Raw genomic sequence first — 22,917 nt, 5'->3', positions numbered from 1 at the left:
TTCATAGTACACTTTTCCTGAAAGCTTTCATTTTCACAGTATCCTTAAAATAAACAAATAAAAGTATTCATAATATTTAAAAAACCTTTAAGTGCTTGAAGTTGGACATTTTTACTCTTTTCACTTGTTTTTGGGCAAGTGCCACTGGTGATACACCAAAGCCTTAGCAATGCTCCTTGTCATCTGGTTCCTCAGTCCCAACCACCTTTGCTGAATACCCTGCTTGCTCCTTTGCCAGTAGCAGATGGGGTTCAGTCCCAGCATTGAGAGCTGGGGCACTCTTGGAGTTGGTGAATAACCTGAGCTCTAGAAATTACTTTCTTTAGAGCCTTTGTCAAATTACATAAATCTGAATTCTCAGTCTTAAGTGCCTAAACATGAGAGTGAAAAATACTATCAACCATATTAGTATTTACAGAAATGATTATATGATATTATTTTTGTGGATTTGTTTGATGGTAACTCTGTAAACAGATGCTTTTGATGCTTTGGGATTTTTGCCACTGCTTCTTTGGTGAAAGAAATGAAGGCTTTTCATAAAACAGTGGCTGTTGTCAAAATTTTCCTCAGTAGAGCTCATCCCAGATGCATAAGGTGTCCATGTAAAACTGGTACTTAAAACTCATCAGCAAATACACCATGGGAGGTTCAGAATGCAGCAGTTCAGAATGAAAGGAGTCTTGATTTCCCCGCCCCAGAGTGCGTGCTCTTGTTTCTGACAACAATTTGTTTTTCCAACCTGTTCAGCTATGAAATCAATGTCCTTTGACACTCTCCCAAGCCATCCCAAAATCACAACCTGTCTGCTTCTGCCAAGAGAGGCTCCAAAACAACACTTGGTTCAACTGTTTTGAGCAAATAGCCGTGATCTTCACTAGTAAATTAAACATGTAGTTCCTGGATACTAAACTGAGCAGTTGATACAGGGTGAGACACTTGAGCTAATAAGCACTTTAGTCCCCAAAACTGAGATAGCTGCACCCAATTCCCTAGTGAAACTGGTACTTGGAAAAGTGTGACTGCAGAGCTGTGCCTGGGCATTGCTTGGGAGAGCGTAGGTCAGCACAGGTAAAAAATGCATGCCCAGAGCTGTACTCACAGCTTGCTGGTGCAGAAAATCACATTCTCAGTCACTCTCCAGTTTTCAGGGTAGGTGAAGCCTGAGAGAATTGGTAAAAGTGATATTGTCATCACACCTTTTTCAATAATGAACTCCCTGTATTTTTTTAACTCTATACATGAAAGTGCTTGCAGGGTTCATGTCTTAGTGTTATTAATGAACCTGGGGATTGCTGGAGAAGGGGGTGAGAACCTCTGACATTCATCTAAAATCAAAGAGTGTTTCACCTGCTGGCCACAGCTCTTTCTTCAGGTATCAGCATAAGCCTTATGCCATAAACGGTGCTCCAGAAAGTTTCAAAGCCATTGCAAAGTCCTCACATAAAATAGTTTCTCTCCTGTTTTTGTTCTTCAGTCCACTCTCCTATGGCACAAGAAGAGCCCTGAGAATTGCAGTAGACTAATAGGTATTTTCCAGAAGGCTTTCTCATGAAAGGCAATGCCTTCTGACTTAAAATACTATAATACTATTGTGTCTGTCATGTATTTTTCCTAGATATCAGAGATGAAATTATTTACATTTTATCCTGTCAAATAAAAAATCCATCTCTAATAGATGAAGTGAAATTGTTAACAGCTAAATTAAAATTTACTGTAGATTGTAACACTGTACTAGTATTGAAATATCTAGTCAGGAATAGATCTATGTTTTGTGTGATACTTGAAACTTATGGTACAAAGAAGCGATGATCTAGTAAAAAAATGTAGCTGAATGTTCACAGAGAAGATGCACTGCATCCTGCCTAGTAGATTAAATTAAAAGGCAATATAGTTACAGTTTGCTGAGGTCCAAAATATAACAAGAAGGAAAAAGAAGATATTGTAGAAAGGAGAATCTGAAAAATATTTGTAGGACACGAAATCTGAACTCTGTAAAGTGTAAAGAGGAGTGTTTTTAGAAGAGAAGACTAGTAACTAAGCTTAGACCGTAGTAAGTTGATGACATGATAGAGGAATGAAAAAATAAACATTGAATATTAAGTTTTGATTTTATGTAAAGCAAGAGTAGTTGAAGGAATATATATGGAGTAAAATTTCTATCTAAACTTCATTTCCAGCATATTTTGATTGTGCACTAGGTTGCCAGTGCTTTATCTTATGTGCATATTAGTGATAGTGATTATATAATATATGCTACATCATTCAGGGGAAATTTTTACAGTCTGATGCCAGAAGAGACTTTAACTGATATGAAGTATTACATATGTTTGGCACCAACATAACTGGGTGTGTCTGCTTTTACATAGGCATCTAAAGACAATAATGCCCCTGAGCATATTTATTATTATAGTTCCTTGATAAGGTTGCTGTTTTTAAGAAGATTACTGTAGATGCCAAGGCAGTATAAAAAGGATACTTTTCTCCTGGGTGAGCTTGAGGAAATGTCATGGAAACATCTACCTTTTAATTCAAATGCCTGACCTGTTGCATTGCTCATGTATATTACTTGGGAATTCCTTGCACAGTTGCTATCGGTTCTCCAGCACCTATAAATGCTCTGGGAATTGCAAAATATCTGTATTCCTCTCTGCAAAACAATTTTAATACCTTCAGGTCATTTCTTTTTCATCCCTGGAAGTTTCTAATCATAAAGAATATACTCTCTACTACATCTCCTCACGAGGACTAAAACTAGGATGAGGATCCCGAGGCCATTTGCCTGTCTCTCTACACTTGCATTTTAGCTTAAAATTAAAGCTCTTTGTCATTTCACTCTTTTTCTAATCTTCACTCTTAAAAGTCCCCAAAGTGGAGAATGCTTTCTCAGTAGCACTGTCTACATGGACTGTTAAGGCTGCCCTTCAAAACATACAATTCATTTGCCAACTACAGCAAGAACGTGAAGATTAGGATTCTTCAGAGACAGAGGTCTGTGTGTTGGGTTGTGCCTGCTAGATCATCATGAAATGAACCAAAAGAGTTAAAAGCAGCCCAAGACAAAAGCTGAAATTGTAATAATTCAAGCCGGTCAGACTAGACACCAAGTGCAGATAGCTTTCAGAAAGATGCAAAGCTCTAATCAGTGCTAATTTTGTTCGGTTTTCCACGAAATATAAACATTTCCCTTAAGAAAATATTATATTTAGTTTTGTATGTGTGAATGCATGTGTTTCTTCGCACATATATAAACATATAAACTAATTTGTGATCATGGAACAGGGATTCATCCTGAGTCTCACTGTCCACATTTTGTACCACATTTTGGTGCTTCAGAATTATTCCAAAGACTTTAGATCAGACCTTTTGTTTTTAGCACATTCAGAACTATTGCCCAGTGCCACCATTGGTAAGTTTAGTGTCTAGAAATGGGCTGCTGTTTGCATAATTTACTTCTTGATCTCACATCAAGACCAGTTTTTACTGGTTTATTTGTTTTATTTAACTCCAGATCAAACTCCATTTCTGTCTCCAAAATATGGTTTCTCAAGAGCCTCGAAAGATTGCAAATAAAATGTCTGTTGTTATGTTGCATGTTTACATTCATGTTTATTGTTTGTTCCCCTAATCATCCTTTCATTGAATATGTTCCTGTTGGTTTGGTTTATGTTAACTAAAGTTTTAGAAAGCATCCCAAATATACCAACAAGAAAAAATAAAAATATGCACAGTAGGACTTCAGTTTAGCTGATTTATCTTTAGCAATATAGACCAATTTTTAAAGTGGCTAAGATTACATGGTGACTTTTGATTAAATTAGTTCATTAAAAACAACACTGAAAATGGGTCAATTTGCTTTTACCTTTTTTTATTTGTGGAGATGTCTGACTTAAGTTTATCAAGTGGTGCTTTATACCCTCATTCTTGCCTTATTTTTCTCTCCTCTTCTTCATTCTTCATTTCAGCTGCATCTCTGTTGTTTCTAGTAAGAGTTGAAATGACAAGAAAATCTTGTTTTCTGATACTGTTGTGCCCATACTTGGAGGTGAGGATGCAAGAATCCTGATCAGAGGCTCTGACTGCATTTAGGGCACAGAGAACTTATTTCTAAGCCATCTCCTGTTCTTTATACACTATTTTTCTGTTCTGTCCAAAATTTCAAGGATAGTCTCATAAATACAAAAATGGTCATGTAAGGTCAGAAAATTCCAAAGAGCAACTCTGTATATGCAGCCCTTGCTGATCCTCTGCTGTTAGCTCACCATGGAAACAAACCATGCTGAAGCTTCATGATACTCAGTTTATGAGAACATGGTGTTATTTGAAATGTAGCAAGGTGTTAGACATCACAGTAATCCGAACTTGGCATGGTTTCACAGGAACCACACAGTCAAATAAAATAGGGCTGGTAGACTATTCTAAAGGTCTTCTGTGTCCCAGAGCAGAATAGGTGCTCTTAACTGTTCCTTAAGATGCTTCTTGAACAGGTTCACCAATAATGATTTTGCAGCATGTACACAATTTATTGTACTCCTCCACTACTTCAACCATTGGAAAGTTTCTTCTTAAATTTAATAAAATCTCCCTGGATTCAGTTTAAGGCCATTCTTGCTTGTCTTTCCCATGGAATACAGTTAATTTGTTTTCAGAAACTTGCTGATGACTGGTACTGCTTCAGGGTTGGGGTTTTCTCCTGTTTTTGTGATTAGACTTCTGCTATCCCAATTGTTGGATTTTCTCAACATTGCTATTAGTGTTCTTATTTGGTTACTGGTAAAATGGTCCACTTCTCTGAGCCATTGTGCCCCAAGCTGGGTACATTTCACTAACTGAATCTTCAGAAGGCTGAGGAAAGTAGAGAAAATAGTAGTTTTGTATATGACACTTCTATTTTTATATCCCAGTTGATTTTATCATAATAATATGACAGGATATTTTTACATCTTTAATACATTATTTTCATCACAGATATATGTATTAAATTTGAGATTTCTTTAAATTGTGCTCTTGTAAGAATTAAAAGTCAATAAATAGATCTATTAAAACTATTTAAAAAATCCTTTAAATTTATAATATCAAATGTGAAACCTAGTCATGACCTTCTTCTTCTCCACTGATTATCAACTGGATATTTCAATAATGGCTTTTGTGCCTTCCTCCTGAACAATAAAAACCTGATATGACCATCTTGATAATATTTCCTGTCATGGTTACAGTCTCACTCATTCATCTGGATATGGATTTGTAAGAGCAATGGTAAATCAAATTGTTATCATTCATATATTTTGAGCCCTTTCAGTCAGTGGCTCTCTTATAGATATGTAATTTCTCACACTTGGATTGGCTGAGAGAGTTTGATTAGTGTAATTTCTGTAATTTTATTTCATTTTGCTACCATGTATATCCATTTTCTTTGATGGGTAGTTTTGGTTACTAGCTTTCAGGGAGAATATCGGTGTCAGGAATCTGTGCTTCTGGTACTTTGTGTCAGGACTCCTTTGCAAGTGAGTACAGAATGTGATTTAATTAAAAATAAGTTGTAAAGATAGATGTATTTGATTCTGACTTCTAAATGGCTAGGGCTATTTTAGGGTAAAATTGTTTTGGCATTTGTTATTCCCATGTTATTTTACCTCTCTATATTATTTAAGAAAACTAATCAGTCCTCAGATCTGTCTTCTCAAACTTGACATTCTATTCTGGGAATCTTGCTGTTGGCCAGAACAAAATATTTGAGTGTATGCTTCCTTCTGGTTTGTATCTGCCTCACTTCTTGGTTTAGTTTATATCTGAGTATGATTTTTGTTAATAATTTGATTATTAATCTTGAGGATGAATTAATTGTCTTTAATTTTAAAATTTCCTTTCAGATTACTATCTGTTAAAATAATTGCCTTCTAACAGCCTTCTAACAGTTACAATGCTTCCTTCCATACTTTCTTTCCCCTCCCAAATTTGCTCTGAATTTTGATCTTAGTACAAATGGGACCACTCTTGCTTTAATTTGCATCAGTTCCTTTCTTATTGATAAATTATCAAATAATCTCTTAATCTACCTATGTCAACACTACTTTGTTTTTGTCTGCTTTAATTGAAAGTAGGCTTCAAAACCAATAAGAGAATGTCTACAATGGACAGACTTGAAAGAAGGTATTTTTAACCAACTCCTTTGAAATCCTGTGTATACATTCTGCCATATATGCATAATATTATATAAACTTAACATAATTTTAAGGATTTTTTTTTATTTATGGCATCACACATGGGATAGCTGTATTGATTGTTCTTCTTTGCCTGCACACTTAAATAGCTTTCATATATGAGCTTGCAGATTTTCATTGGAAATAGACCAGCCCAGTTTTCACGTGGAAATCCGGTGCATGCCACCATTACCACATTCTTTTCATATGGAACTAAGAGATTAGCTCTCCTGTTTAGCTGTTACATGTCCCAATCTTTTAAAAATTACACCACATGGAAGAATATATCAGTGTCAGAATATTTGTGAGCTTGTTTTGCTGGCATTTTATGAGTGCACTGGTTTTGTTTAATTTTCATAAATTCAGTTATTCACTGTGTACCATAAGTAGTAGGAATGAAGTAGAGTAGGTTGCCTGCTTCTGTGTTTATGAAAGGAAAGTTAAGTTCAGGCATGTGGCATGAAAGAAAGGAGATTGTCAGGTTAGAGCACAGCTTTGGTGTTGTGAGCCCCCATCTCTCCTAACCCTTGACATTTGCATTCTTCAGCTAGTTTGAGCTTGGGAGAAAGCATTTGGATTTGCTGTCAGGCACCATGTTATGCGTGGTCTGACATGGAGCCCTAATGACCAATGCAGACTATGTCTACAGGGAAGACATTCCTGCTAAGGCCGCCAGGAATTGAAGCATGTCAGTGTTATGGGTGTTTTGTTTCTTGGTCAGTCAAATAATGGGCAGGGAAAAGTAAAGAGTCGTTTTTGCAAAAGTCGTTATAGTCTATTAAATCGGGTTATAGGAAGAAAAGGTGAATTTGTTTTATAAAATGAAATACATAAACTGCTAATTATTAGTGCCCTGTATTTATTTAGCATCCTTCACAAAAGAGTAAGATACTGAACAAAACCAGAAACAAACAAACAAACAAAAAACCCCTAAAAAAAAAGAAAACAAAACCCAAAAGAAAACAAAAACCAAAATCAAACAAACAAAAATACCCTAACGAACAAAAAACCCAACACAAAACAATAAAACCAAAAAACCAAACAAAAAAAAAACCAAACAAAAAAACCCCAAAACAAAACAAAAACCCCAAGAAAATAATTTAACAAAATTCCAAAACAATTAGAGTGAAAAAAATCTGGTAATTAACTATTATTTTTCACAAAACTAGTCTAATTACGAATCAGTCATGGTAAAATGAAAGGTCAATAACTACAGATGCATAATTTCTCTCTGATAGATTGCTGTTTGAAAATAGGTTTATGAAAATTATGTGATTAATTTCCTTTTATTAACCAGCATTATAAGACTTCATGTTGCATTCATCACTTTATTACTGTTACTTTTTCTCTTCAGCTGAAAATTAATACTGGATAACATTGGGGTAGAACAGAAGCTCAGGTAGATTGAAGATCATTTTTTCTAGTGGTGTTTGTGTTGCAGGGAAGGCCACAAATCTGAATCAAATTCAGAGCCTTGGTATGGTGAAACTAGCAGTATCAGCCTAAGGAAACAAAACACACACACACCATCACCCCTGCCACTGACCAACCAAATGACAGCAAAGTGCTTTTAGTCCAAGGAAATGAGAGCCAGATACAGAGACATTCTTATATTTTCTGAGCTGAAGCACTTGAGGAATGTAAGTATGTAAGTTAAACTGTGATCCAGAACAGCTTTCCCTACTTGTCACCTAGCCTTCAATGTGCTCTGCTTTTTTATTTTGAAATTCCCCGGGCATGAAGAGTTGCTGTCCTGGACAAGTGCAGAATTTTCCCAGCCTCAGAAAATTTGGGCAGCTTGAGGATCCAGGAGCCAGGCAATCATTTGCACAAATTCCTGTAGTGTTAATATTGTAAATGTTTTCAAACATATTCAATATGTGCTTAATCCCGCCCTGTAGGGTTGGGCTTACTATTGCATTTAGTGGGTACTACCACATTTTGTCCTCTGTCTGGCAGCCTGCTGGTAGGAGTACTTGGGATTGTAATACAGTGTCGAAGACTATTGCCTCTTCTTCTGAAGCACAATATAGTTTCAAACATTTTGATCTCTTCCGGGTTTGTGTTCTACTACTAGGCAAGGCTCTGGGACACCCTCATCTAGTTTCAGAAGACAGAAAAAAATCTTTTTTTTTTTGTGTTCTGTATTGGCTAGTTTGATGTTGGCTTAATTGAGTGAAATCCTTCTTAGTAAACATCTAGTTGTTTTGATTATATATTCCTCGAGATAGGTGCCAACAGCTTTAGCTCTCTGGTCCTTCATTTCTACTTCTGTAGTCAAACACTGTAAAATTTGTTCAGTCTATCTCTCCTTGGTGAAATCAGACACATTATGTAGTTTGTTACATAGAGGATTTCTTTAACTTTGTGGGCTTTGCAGTGTGGCACATTTGTCCTCAATTTTCTTTGTGTGGCTTAGGGTAAAAAGAATATTGTTCACTAGGGAAAAGGGGAGTTTGCCTTCTCTATCAAGTTTTCTTGAGAGACTGTTGCTAGAAAGGAGTTGGATCATCTTACATTCAGGATTCCTTGATTAGTGCTAAATGCTTTGCTACTCCATATGGAAAGATTATAAGCTGCTGTGCTGACTGACTGTTGATATTCATTAGAGAAACTTCTGGGCAAATATAATCAGTGAGAGACAAAGGTTTAGCACTATTGTTTGAGTGCTATAGGAAGAGTTGAACAATGTTGTCTTTCAGTCACTATCTTTTGAGGGTTTTGTACTACTATGGGCAATTCTGGGATTCTTGTTGGGAGCCAGCCCGAAAATAGGCCCCCAGCAGGTTATAAAGGGTCAGAGGTTCTCCTGAAGTGGATTTTATAATAAATGTAGCTGTGTAATCATTTGGTTAACTTGTTATTCAACCAGTGCAGAGCAGTCTTTGGCCTTAAATCCAGCTTAGCATGTTGATATGTTTCGGTTGCATGGTGCTACCAGTGAGATGACTCTCGTTTGACATATTCAGTCATTTGGAAACTTATTTTATGTTCAGAAACTTATTTTACGTTCAGCAGGAATGTTAGGGTATGCAGTCATTTGAAAAAATAAAACAGGGTTTTGGAATCAGAAAAAGCAAAGAATCTGGTTGTCTTCTGGCAAGGGTTTTGGTTTTGGTAATCTGCAGGGTATACACCTCTTGTCAGTATAAATAGGGAGTGCCTGTATAAACATTCTTGTTTCGCCTGTTCCACATAATAGTTTCTTGTATCATATTTCTTTTGACCTCGCTATCTGAAACCAATTACAGGAGATCCATTTGGGCTGCATCTATTTTCATAAGAAGCCCAGGCAGCAGTGTTTTTCTCAGAGATGAATATCAACATCAAATATCCTTCTGAGTGCTTTGTTATTTATGTTTCAGAGAGATTTTGTAGCCTTCAGCTCTCAAGAATGTGTCACGCTGTGCTGTTTATACATTGACGATATTAATGGGCATAGATGTCATTTTTCATTTTAACATCTCAAATGCAACAGGCTGATAGGTTAAACATTCTTGGTTTTAAAGGAAGGATGTGAGTGACATCTGTTTCCTAAAAATACACATATATTTACTTTTTAAAACCCAGAGTAATAAGTTTACCATCTTTAGGTGACAGCTTTCACTTTATTAAAATGGTAAAACTTTAAAAATCATTTTAAATCATGCTTACATTAAATAGAAGAGTTAGGAATACAAAATTAAAGCAAATTATATCTCCTAGTATTATTGCCAACCAATGGCAAAATCTACCACAATTTATCAACTTTAATGGTTTAAGTTATGTGCAATTACTTTCATTTTTGTTCTGCTTATGTTTTAGCTATGCCAAAGCTGCATAGTAAATATTAAGAAGTAGTGTTTCCAATAAATATTTTACTAGAAGACACAGTGAGTTCTGGAAACCATATGCCCAAACTTCCCTTCCTATATAGCCATTACTGAAGGCATTATAATGATTTTCATTTGCGCAATTAAAATAATTTCTAATCCTGAGTTCCTTTTATTGCTTTTGTCTACATTGAATTTTTTTTTGTATAGTTTTACTAATTTTGATAATTAAGGAAAGGTGTTTACTAAATTTGAAACAAATGTTATTAGAAACTAGATAAAGTTTTGACTGCCCTAGAATCTCTTCTTTCTGCACTTAACTTGAGGAGGGACTCAACATAAATTTGATCTGCCAGATTTATAAGCATCTGTTATTTTGTCTTCATTACGCTGTTTTTAGATCATGAGTTATTATGAAATTAGTTCACAGAAATTTATAAATTATACATGGGATGGGTGTTTACTGGAAATGTAGATGTTAAACTATGAATTTTGAAAGATACTTTCAAGTTGTCAATTTGTTTTGCAAAGATTTAATAGCAGCAAATGAATTGGTGGAACTAACGTTTTATAGTCTCATAATTTTCACTTATGAATAATGTCAGTAATAATGCTTTGAAATTAACAGTGTTCCTGGGAGGTTGTTTACTGTGTGGCAAAATGTAAAGTGAAGCAGCACACTGGGAAAAAAAAGTATCATACGATGACTGCTCTAAGAACAAAGGCTGACAGTGATTTCTCCTTATGAGTTTTAAATCATCTCTGATCTCTTGAAATTGTTTTCTGTTCTTCTTCTATCTCCTGTGTTTACAATAATCTAAACTGCCACAATAAGATCACTGAAGTATTCAGGTAGTCATCATTTATAAGACATTCTGTATTAAAAGATAAGCCTTTACTCCTTTAGAGATATCCCAACCAGCACATATGAATCAAAATAGTTTAAGTAGTAGAGCCTTTTATGCAAGCATATCCTGTTTTACTGCCTTGCTTTTTCATGAAGTGTGACTCTTTTTGTAGTTAGCTGTAGGAAGTCGTACTTTCTTAGGCTCATTCCACGGGAGTATGCTAGCCACAATTGGAAATCACACTGTCTAGATTAAATCTAAGCTACGCCAGACTATAATTCTCTAATTTTCAAGTACTATAAATGTACAGCTTTACCATATGCTTACTTGCTTGTTTTATTTTATTTATGTGAGGACTTTGCTGCTGAGGAAGATTAGGATTTCTGCCACTGCCAAAAAAAAATTATTATTTTTATGGTTTATTCCATTTTCTCTTATGCCATATCTCTTCTCTGGTTCTTCTGGCAGTATCACCCCAAGTGGTGAGGTTGGTTTTCCCCTACAGTCTTTCATGAATTCAGGAGTGCAGTAGTTTTCTTGCTTCCATTCAATCTTTCCTTTTGGAGAGCCCTAGAGATTAAGACGGAATATAAATTTGCCACAGGTCTTCTGTTCCTGCTTTTAATCTGTGTTTTGTGCTTAAACCACTGCAAGATGGTGGGACCAAATCCTGGTGCCTCTGAAATCAACAGATATATTTAACTCTGATGTCAGACAGAGAAGGACTGTCCTTTAGGATATGCTCAAGGACTGTGAGCACAGAGGAGATCAAGCTATTCACATAAGAAAGAGGGCACCCAGTGGTTCCTTGGTAACAAAATATTTCAAGTGCACTTTTAAATATGTTAACTTTTGTTTATTTTTGGCAGAGAGAAGATAGTTCTGTGTCTCATTGCTGAGGTTCAGAGGAATTTATACTCTTTGTAAATCTGACCTGTAATTACTTGAGAATTTGATGAAACAATACAGGAATTGTTGTGGGAATGTCTCCAAATGTTAAAAGTCTGCTCTGCAAACTTTGTACCAGGGCCTTCTATGGGGAGACGAATCAATGTTGTTAGGAGATGGTACTAGTGCATTCACTTTGTTTACTTTGGTTTTCTATGTCTGCCTGCCTTCTCAGAAAACTTGCTTGGAGCCAGACTGTAGCAGCCCTCTCTCTGTCTTTTCATAATTGATCAGGGGATGACTGCCTTCCCTGAGGGTTAAGACGTGGCAACTTTTTCTGTTTGCTCAGCATCTCAATGCAGTAGTTCAAACATTGTTCACACCAGCTGGCAGTGTAATGCCATATGCACATCTTGTCAAAGCAACTGTTGTCATGGATACTAGAAACTATCTTAAAAACCAGCTCATTTGAGTCTAATCAAAATTGTACCTTTCTTTATCAGTTGAGAATCTTTATTATTTTAGGGAACATTGATCAAATGGCATTTATTGCAGTACATTCCATCTACAGTAGGTTTTAATAACAGAAATAATAGTGTAATGTATTGTAAAGCTATAACTGCTATTTATTGAGCTGATTTTTCTAAGGGGAAAAAGTGCATTCTGCAGGTAGCTTCAGTAGAATTGTTTTAAATCAGTTTTTGGGGTATTTTTTTTGGTTTGGGATTTTCTTTTCATTTCTGAATAAATAACTCTTTGTAACACTTGACATTTTAAAACTAATTTTTTAGGGAAAATAATATAGATTAGCATTCTTCGGGTAAGTGGAATGTTTGTTTACATTTCATATGTTTAACTGTATTTTGGTAAGTTGGAATGAAAACGTAAAATAAATGAAAACATCTCCTATTTTGATTGGGACACTGTCATCCCTGAGCCTCATCTGGTTGGTTGAGTAGTAATTTCTTTGTTCTCTGATTTTCCTAAGAATGCAAATTAAAACCACTCATTTTTATTTGGCATTAAAACGGCACTCTTTTTTTTTGTCAAAGGAGAGGTTTCTCCTTGAATTGTAAGTACAAAAAGTGTTTTTAATCTTCAATGAATATCCTTATTAATTCACTTTCAAGATAATCTGATGTTGATTTGTCAAATTTAATTACAGCTTCTGGTAACACTTGAAGTCTACTTGCTTTTACTTCAAATTGTAATACGAAAATGCAAATTGAATGATAATTTGCAAGGGAGTGGGCATTTTAGTTGAACACTCAAAGACAAGTTCCTTGTGGAAATGAGGCTATTGATGCAGTTTATGATTTTTCCTCTTCAAGCACTTCAAACAAATTAACTTTATTTCCTGCAGGATTTCATGTACATCCATAAATTCTAGTGAAGTCCTGTATATGTACTTTCAGAATATTTTTTTTTAATGTTTCAAGTCAAAAAAACCCTGCAGTCTGAAATCTAGCAAATACAAATCAAATAGGAGGGTATTTTGTTTGTTCAATTGGACTTTTACCTAACATTATCAATGAGTAACTGATTTCTTCCTAGGAATTGGTCGAATTTATTTACTTTTTTTTTTTTTTTTTTTTACTTTTAGGCACTCCAGGCAGCAAGGCAGCTGCTTTTACAGCAACAGACAAGTGGACTGAAATCTCCTAAGGGCAGTGAGAAACAGAGACCGCTGCAGGTTAGTAAAGTCTCCTTGCTTTTGGGGCCTTAATCTCAGGGAAGAGTGCTGTGCTCGCTCACACGTGAGGGGTGTGTGTCACTGCCTGTCCTCTAACGCCGTGTATGTGCATATTCACATGCTGCAGCTTACAGGCTTCTTGCTGCTGACTTCACAGAAAAAATTCACTATAGGATTCAAAAGCCTTTTGTGGCTATAGATGCTTATAAGGTCTGAGTTCGGTAGCTGTGTTACATTAATTCTTTACAGATATGTTACAAAATTGTTACGTGGTTTTTATACATACATCGTTTAAATTGTAAAAATGTGCTAAGACTTAAGAGCAAAACAGTATCTGGGAAAAAAAAAGAAAATATAAATAACTCACTGGTACTGTAGCTAAGTGACAAACAGAGAAGTGTTCAGAAACTTATCAACACAAGTACATGAAATTATGAAAGAGCTGCTTCTGCCATTTTAGAATAAAACATACATCATGAAGTTTCACATTAGGATGTTGTTTGGCTTCAAATTGTGTTTGGGTAAACAGAAGTTCTGTTATTGAATAGTTATTTTAAATGCATTAGCAAAAACAAAGACAGTTTTATTCTTGGAGAATTTTTTCAGTGTGGGGTTTTTATGAGGTAATATTTCATTTATTCCTAATATAGAGTTCCATATTAAATTGCATGCTGCTGACTACACTTGTTCTCTCTTGTATATAGACCAAATATGGGTGCTTAACTGCTGAATTACATTTTGTTGCAGACCATTTTATTTTGTTCAGGAAATAAAAAAAGTATAAATCTTACCATTCTCTTCCCCACATCTGTTTTTCTGGGTGAGCCTTTATTCTCTCAGGATTTCCCCTGTTTCCTGATGGAGTAGGGTGTTTTTATCTCACTTTTAGTTTTTGTCATGCATAATGGAGAACCCCGGGCAATAGAATATATCTTTTTCTCCACCAGGGGAATGTTGTGAAATTTGTTCACTTGTGCAATTTCTGAATGTGATTCACATTGTCTCCTGTTCTTTGTGAAACTTGGTGGAGCAATATTGGACACAGCAAACAGTTCCACATTCCTGATCAGCTTTCTTCAAATATACTTTCAAAGTCTTATTTATTTGCTCAGAATCAAGCAAGAATTTAGGAATATGACTAAAGAAAATGGAAAAAAGGAAAACATGTCACAATGCCATCCTGCCATACTGTAGTTGTAGTCCAGTCCAGAGGCTGAGTCCTGGGACCCTCAACTTTTCACTCTTCAACCTTGACTTTGCTTGGTATCTAATATCTTCTGCACTGAAGGCACATAAAAAGAGTGGTCATAAAGGTAGAGGCTTATGAACTATGTGGGTTTTTAAAGTTTTTGAAGTGGAATTAGGGACCTTGAAGGCTTGAATCATGGAAGTGATTCATTTAATGAATACTGTGAAAGTACTTAATTCTGCCAGCTCCTCATTCTGTAAGATAACATGGGCTGTACAAAGAGTGTACAAGATTCATCTAGCCCTTTGTCCTGTCTCTAAATTGGCCAACACCAGGCAATAAGGGAAGTATATGAAACAGACAAAAATAGTAATGTGTCCTCAGTATATGTTTTCCAGTGATCTTACGTTAATCCTCCACCATTTAAACTAGCACAGTCCAGGAGCTACTGACTTTTCACATTCTCCACCCATTGACAAACTTTCTTTTCAAGGTTAAAGAAGTCTAGGGGTGTGCTCTTTCTGGTAGACATTGGTGAAATGATAGAAAACCATGTTTGAAGGGAAAAGACAGTCATGCATAGAACCCATCAGATTATGAGATGAAGAGAGGGAGTCTTGTGCTTTCATGCTCTCAAAATACTGAATCTGGCCTGATGCCTTTTAAATGCTAGGGGTTTATGTGTTGTAGAAATATGCTGTATCACTTGTTTCCCTGGAGGAGTGAACATGTCATGAGTCATACTTGTGAGGCAGGAAGAAGAAAATAAAGCAAATTATTTTATTTTCAGAATTGTTACATGCTCCCTAAAGCCTAGATTATTGCTTATGTTTCCAACTTTTTCTTCCATTATCAGTGTGTACACAGTACCTCTTATTGGCCTTGAACACTTCATTTGGTTCATTTTTAAAGGAGAGGAAAAATGGAGTTTGCTCCCAGACTTTGGTTTATGTATCAAATACCATGTAAATTCAGGTATGAGCACAAACTACATTTTAATTTTCTTCTTTAGTGAAAAGAATATATAAAGGTTTTGGACGTGAGTCCTTGGAGCTTTTCTATTTCTGTCTCTTACTGTCCATTGTTCACCATGTAGTGGAAATATACATTTTGATCATCATGTTGCCTCTTTGACGAAGTACTGTCATAAAATTGTACAGTATTATTATTTGCTTCTGCCAAATTTAATGGTAACTTTAGCTAATATCTTCTAGCACTAGAAATTGCTAAATATGTGTAAGGTTTATAAGACAGTAATTGAGGTTTATAAGACAAAAATATTTGTGTTTGTATTTAAAAATACAGACTTCTCCCAATATTTTAAAATACTTTAAAATTAGTGTGTATCTAATTCCCTCTTTTTCAGAGCAATTTACTAATCTGGCAACTGTCAATATGTTAGAGTAGATTTAAATCTAGTAAAAATGTACTAAAATTTTTAAAACTATCTCACACATATGCAAGCAAATATGGGTATTCGGTAAGCCTTGCCATGCATCTGCTGTGCTGTGTATTTTTATGTAAACTGTTCTATTGTTCCACATGCCAAAGAGGAAATAAAAACCCAGTATTTATTTTAGTGGTCATCTTTTTGGGTGGTAAGGTAGTATCTGGTGGTTTTATGTATGTTCTGTTATTTCATAATGCGTCAAGTATTTTAGTGACTTACAGCACCTACTAGCTAATCAGCAAGTTGAAAGCTGATTGAAGAAACCTTCAAATTTGTGTCCTCAGCTTTGCAAAAAGAGGGTATTGGGTAAGTCATCATGTTCTACTGTGCTTTACCGAGGGGATGTCTTTAGGGGAGCTGCTAGAATTTTCCTAGAATAATTTGAGTGTCTTTTGTGAAAAACCTTCATAAATTGGCCAATAGCTATGTGATCTATTGTAAAAGTAGAATGTTGTCTTGGTAGAAGGTTTTGTTTTAGTTTCTAATGCAAAAGTTACTTTTAACTAGTAGTTATCCTATATTTTCAGGGACAGGAGGCTTATATTTAGATGGTGAGCTAACAGAATACCTGCAAAAATTACAATTTTAGATAGACGCTTGTCTTGATCTACTATTACTTTGATTTACATTTGTCTGGGTTTCACGCTGCAGATGGCATAACCATTAGCATGTCTTATGTAAAACAGAAGAAGAAAAACATCCCTTTTGACAAGCTTGAGTACCAATTGTGGTAGTGATTTTACTTTCATATATAGATATCCGAATAAGTGTATTTGAAACATGTTTATATATGCCATTCATTACACTGATGCACCAATTGAATGGATCCAATCAGTACATACATTGATTAATGACATATTGCAAAATAGCTATGGAGGGTTTGTGATGAGAGTTGAGGATAATATTAACCTGCATATCATGCATATGATGAGATAATAGCATTTACTCTTTTACTGTGCTTCCAGTAAGATATTGCAGTAGTAAGGTTAAGATTTTTGTAGTACTGTTTTTTGTTTTAGAATGTTTTTGTTTTCTGTAGAATTCGTTATAGTGGTAATTCATGGTGAAGCTTACTGATTGCTTTCAAGGATTTCTCTTCCTATCACCAAATTTCCATAGTAGGCATAACAGGGAAAATGTCACCTTGGCTCTTAGAATTTGTAGTTCATTTTCCTAGGGCAGAAAGTCACTGTCCTTACAGCCACTGATGAACCTGGAATCACCCACTTGAGTTTTAAAACTGGCAGCTTTATTTTCATGTTACATTTACAGTCATGAGCGAGACCTGTGGTTCTTCAAGAATTATGAGAGCACAAGCATAACCCAAAGGTAAATGCTGTCAATTTTCTAACATTGGTGGGTTTTTGTGAGCAGCATTGCAATTATTTCCCTTCCAGGTAGGCAATCTCTATGCTTAGACTAATCTGCCCATGATACTCATACTGTTGTTTTCTGCATAGCATGGTGATTTTCACAGTTAGTTGTAATTTTATTTGTTTGCTCTAAGAGCTTTAAAAAACCTAGTTGTTTCTATTCCCTGTAATGTCTATAAAGGAGTAGTTTATTTTCATAGAGTCAGACTTGGAACTTTATGTTGATTGGAATAAATAGGGATAGATAGATAATTACCTTCAACCCCATCGTTTAATATATCTGCAATGAATTCGTTAGTTGTTTTTTCCTTCAGGCTGGGAGATTTGTTGTTTCAACATCAGTAATAATGCATTCTGTAAGAGGATGGTATGTCATGAAATCATGACTCCTGGAATCAAAGGGTTAAGCTCAGTGTGTACCAAGCCTGTTGTATAAATATCATGCTGTATGGTGTGTTGAGTTGTTATGGTAAGCTTTGTTTATTTAGCATGAGCACTTCACTGAAGTGTTATAATTTGATAAAATTTGGGAAAAGTATACACTTAAGTTTAATTAGATAATTTTTGTTGCATTAGTGCATAATATCAGAAGAACCACTTTTTCTTAAAGACAGTCAAAATGAAAAAATTTAGCGTGAAAATTCAGCATGAAAAGATATTCATAGTCTCTTTTAACCTACTCTCCTTGCTTTACTCTCTCCTAGTTTGGCCATCTCCCTTTGGATCTTCATATTGGTCTGAGTTTAAAATTCATTGCACATAATAAATAAGCAAACATATCATTAATATTGTAACTTTTAGTTACTTTTTTAAACATATGTAAGGAGTTGATGAGAGATAAGAAATAGGGAAAGTGTGAAAAAAGAAGCAAACCCCACTTCTTTTAAATTATATCTTCTGATTTAATGCACTTTGACTTCAACCGTGCATGCTTAATGTCAGTAAAAAAATTGCCATTTAAAAAACAGCAAACGGACTTGTTATGGTTGTAACTTAGAGAGTTTTCTTTGCATTACATTGAACAAAAATAGAAATAAATTTAACTGGCCTAAATTTTTTTTCATAAACTGCATGTTACATATTTCTGTTTGTCTAATGCATGCTGCTAAGCATAAGAAGTAGGAGGATTTTGTGCATGGTAGAAAATACTGATTTAGAAAGATGCAGATGCTTCATATGTAGTGTAAGAGGAGAGTAGTGATAAACAGCCTTTCTCCCTCTCGAGTATAATTCTAGAGGAAATGCGTGGCCTACATATAAGCAAACATTGAGGCTTGGGGTAAATTAAATTTGGAAGATAGCTGCTGGAAAATCATAAGTCCCATTTTCCCTTGTAAGTCTGTTCGGAGGAATATGCAGTTATCCTCTAAGGTGCAGAAATTTGCATCAGTGATACCCACTCTAAAGACAAGGATAACCCCAAGAGATGGAAAAAAGACAAGGAGTTATTTTTGCGTAAGATGTAGGGGGAAGGGAAAGGAGAAATATCCATGTTCAATCCTATATGGTGTAGAAAACAGGAGTTCCATTAAGATAGAACGATAAATACAGTAATAAAGAAAAAAAACCCATGCACATTATTTCTTTCATGTACAGTGGAAGTGTCAGTATTGCAAGCTTGCTGGGAAGTTCTTATTTATTTAGGTAGAACTTGCTCCAAAGACTTACGTCCTGCCTTTGACAACCTTTTTTACTCATGAGAGTCTATATTTTGCATCATGTTGCATCCTGCTGTAGAAATTTTCAATAATAGATTTACTTTAAGTTACATTTTACTCTTGAAAACTTCCTGTATTAAGAACAGACATCTATTAAGAAAGTGGCACTAGTTAGTGCGGTTTCCTTTTTAATTTAAAGTAAATATCCATCACCTTGAGGTGTTACCTCTCATTGTCACTTTTAGGAATATACAATATTGCAGCAAACCTTATGTGTGATCTTTGTAACATGGAAAAATTTTAACTAGTAATCTTCTAAGAGAAGTTATCATGTAGGGGATTTGTCTGTATCTATTGGAGACAAAAAAATCCACAAACAACTAGCTGATGCAGAGATCCCATCTTTATCCTGACAACATTTTTGCAGTATTGTAAAATATTACAACATTGTTGCAATATTATAAAATATTTTGGATTCAGAGGAAAGAAGTATTATGCAATTTCTGTTTACAGGTATTGAATGTGCAGAATACTAATTAGGATTATTATGTGATCAGGGATTTCAAGAGGAATTTTAACGTTAAACATATGCCTGTGCAGAATCTAATATGCCAGTCAGTTACTGTGACTGTCCAGGAATTGTCACCTACATCACTGGAATGTCTCCTTTTCCCCTTTCTCTCTTGTTGATTCTGGTACTTCTGGAGAATCGAGAGTCGAGGGAGAACACACACTCCAGTTCCTCATTCAGATTCAGAAAGGCAAACCTTCAGAGGGAGAATGTTTAGGCCTTTTCGCAGCAGCTTTTACATGACCGACCAGCAGACTCATCTTTCCCTCATGGTACAATCTGCAGCCTGTCTGACACCAGCAAGTAATGCTGTGTACGGCATGAGTGGACTGGCTTTTATGTTCTGAACTGTAGCAATCTCCACGTGCTGCAGAGAAGTTTATTTGCTTTCTTGAGCAGCTGGAAAGCTCTGTGCCCCTGCTGGCCCTTGCAGCGCAGCCAACACGCCCGGCTGCGATTGCTCCTCTCCGGGCTGTGTGAGCAGTTCCACTGCAGAGCTGGGCCATGCAGGTTCCCTTGAGCCACTTCTGCAGGCTCTTGCAACAGGTCGGATCAGCCTGATTCTCTTATCAGCTGGCTCATTGCCCAGAAAAGCTCATGAAGAGCTGAGAGGGAAAGTGTGAATGGTTCCCCACTCAGTGTGCAGCTCTATTAAAGGGTCTGCTCCCAGGCAGGGCCCTAATTATGCCAGTTTAGGATTGCACCACTCAAGCAAGGCTCTCCTGATACTCTTGAATTTGAAAAACACATTAGTGTACATTGATTTAGAAATTACCAAAGCAGGAAAAGCAACTGAACAAAATATTCTGTGGATGCTCTAGATAGGGGTAGATATTTCAGAATTGTTTCTGGTTAATTTATTATTAAGGAAAGTGTCTTCTTTTTTTTTTTCCCCAGCTGAAAGGTTTTTCATTTCATCAGGCAATTATAAAGCCAAGAAAATTTTTCTACAAAACCAAAGTTCTGTGACTAAACCATGAAAATTTTTCATGTTGATAGTAGCATATGCAACTTTGCACATGAAATTTCAGTTTTTCTCCATGGCCATTCAAGGCATTCCTTAAGCTGATTTCTTCCCATACTTTTCAGATTAATTTTTGCTTTGTGAATTGAATTATTTTCTTGACATTTTCTAATTGTTAGGCATTATTTTGTAGTTTATGTCATAGCTGTCTTGTTGCTTTACCAGGCAAACTGACTTTACTGGGGGTGTGAGGACTTGGCTAACCAGAAATCTGAATGTTTGCCAATGTATGCCAAAATCAACATAGGTGTTAGTTTGCCATCACTTGGGATGGGTACATGTAAAATTGTATTAAAAACTGTTAAAATGATCCAAATGATCATGCAGGACACAGTAATGCTACAGAAGAAAAGCCTGTGAGTATGTGTGCTGCTGAAAAAACAGTCACTCAGTGGGGTAGAAAAGTGTATCAGTCCAGTATTGTGGAAGGAGGTTGTCAGCAATTGCCACTTTGATGTTCTAGGTCTTTTTATGCCTTCTTACTCTTCTAATATTTTTTGAGACAGACAGATGAAGGTCTTATGAAATAGAATTAATGGTGAAAAATTTACTAAACACTACTTCAGTGCTTTACTACTTGATTATGTGAAGCTTTGAAAAGCAATTGTATAATAATAATATGTACAAAAGCAACTGTACAGTGTTTCAGCAACATTGATATGCTTCAAGGATCTTACCAAGAATTTGAAGTATAAATGAAGAATGAGATTTTCCCACAAGTGTCCACACTAAATCCATTTATTCAATAAATATACTTTCAGTGTAATAGGAAAGACAGCTTTCACAGTGTTGAGGGGAACCAGTACAGTAACCCAACATGTGAGGAAAAAAATCAACTCTGTACTTGTAGAAGTGATTTCTAAATTGATGCAGCTGTAATTTATTGCAGAGGTAGTTATGGGTTTGATGCTTAGGAATAATAAAATTGCCAAATTAAAGTAAAATATTTCCTAATAGAAGATTTAGTGTGAAATCATAGGTAAAACAATGTATGTTTCTGTTTTAAGAATGGAGTAGGATACAATGAAAAACCTTGCTTTGACAGTATAGTATCTGAAGTGGAATTAATAATTCAAATTCAGAGGCAAATTGTGATGGATGCTGGTGTATACAGAAAAATATCTCTTGATTAGAAAGGTTTGAACCCATACTCTAGGTAAGGAAAAAAAAATGCCAGACTCCAAGCCTTGCATAGCAACAGGGGACATGTATTTCACCCATGGAAAACAAGAGGGCTGGGCTGTTGTACGAAATTGATATATTTCAAAAATTAAATTTAGAAAGTAAATTATAATAAATATTAGAAAATGCAGGAAAAAATATGGTCATGTGCTTATGAACTTAGACATTCTTTTTTCCTTACTCTTATGTCCATCACCTAAATGAAACAGGATAAGAGAAGCTCAGTGTTTTGGTCATTGAAGGACCACAAATGACCCAAGATGTACCATAGGTGAGAAAAAGAAAACATTATCTTAAATTTGAAACTGTGTTTCCAATTAAAATAGGGAAATAGTAATTCCAGTTTTTAAGGAGATCTTTGAGATATCATCTGGAATAATGGAGATATGCAATCCATGTTATTTCTGGTGCCTTATTAGTATATTAGAAATGTACTCCATATAGGTTCTGCTGAAAGATTCAGGGTTCTAGTACTGATATCCTGAATGTCTGTGGATTGAAAGTATCTCACTGTTTTGACTATGCTCATAGCTTGGCATGCTTCCTGTACACCTACAGTGAGGTTGTATAAATTTTGGATACATTTTTATTTTATAAAAATTCCAAGAAAGTTTTCTCCAGAATGGGTGAATACAGGCTGAAATAATGGGATTAGTCTGTGCAATTTGAGTCAAAAAGGAAATCTTAGGAATGAAGAAACGTCTTTCATATTTCTTCTAGAGTTTTAAGTACGGTAACGTGCAACTAAGGTAAGCGTGAATGAACTGTGGAAAAGAAAACTTTTCACTATGCAGAGAAAGAGTTCGGGACCGCCGTTCTAGTAGAAGTACTGGAACCAATAGCCACCACCCATACATTTTATCTGCTTAAAGTTACAACTTGACAACTTAGAAAGGGATTTACATAAATGAATTAGAGTAATAAAACAAAAAGTAAAACAGAAAGTCTCTGCTAGTCCTGTAGTGTTGTGGGATTTTTTGTTGTTGCTGTTTTCTTAAAAAAGGTAAGGACCCATTGAAGCTATTCTAGAGG

The 22,917-nt window shown here is 35.5% G+C and overlaps 1 protein-coding gene across 6 annotated transcripts in view; it reads left to right on the top strand.

The window, feature by feature from the left end:
* FOXP2 (forkhead box P2) overlaps positions 1 to 22,917 on the top strand; it is a 403,188-nt gene that overhangs the window by 266,456 nt on the left and 113,815 nt on the right. For 3 of the 6 annotated variants that reach the window (XM_085042895.1, XM_085042858.1, XM_085042864.1), the window contains one exon: positions 13,349 to 13,438. In XM_085042895.1, the coding sequence (XP_084899021.1) occupies positions 13,349 to 13,438 (90 nt within the window). Of the gene's footprint in view, positions 1 to 13,346; positions 13,439 to 15,483; positions 15,603 to 17,203; positions 17,407 to 22,917 lie in introns of those variants that run through there. The other 3 variants (XM_085042879.1, XM_085042870.1, XM_085042886.1) reach the window with 3 other exon arrangements.

This window comes from Lichenostomus cassidix, chromosome 1Aa, assembly GCF_008360975.1.
Source record: "Lichenostomus cassidix isolate B80296 chromosome 1Aa, HeHo_3.0, whole genome shotgun sequence".
Taxonomy (NCBI): domain Eukaryota; kingdom Metazoa; phylum Chordata; class Aves; order Passeriformes; family Meliphagidae; genus Lichenostomus; species Lichenostomus cassidix.
Note: the sequence above shows the minus strand (reverse complement) of the source record. Positions and strands in the feature narration are given on the sequence as shown.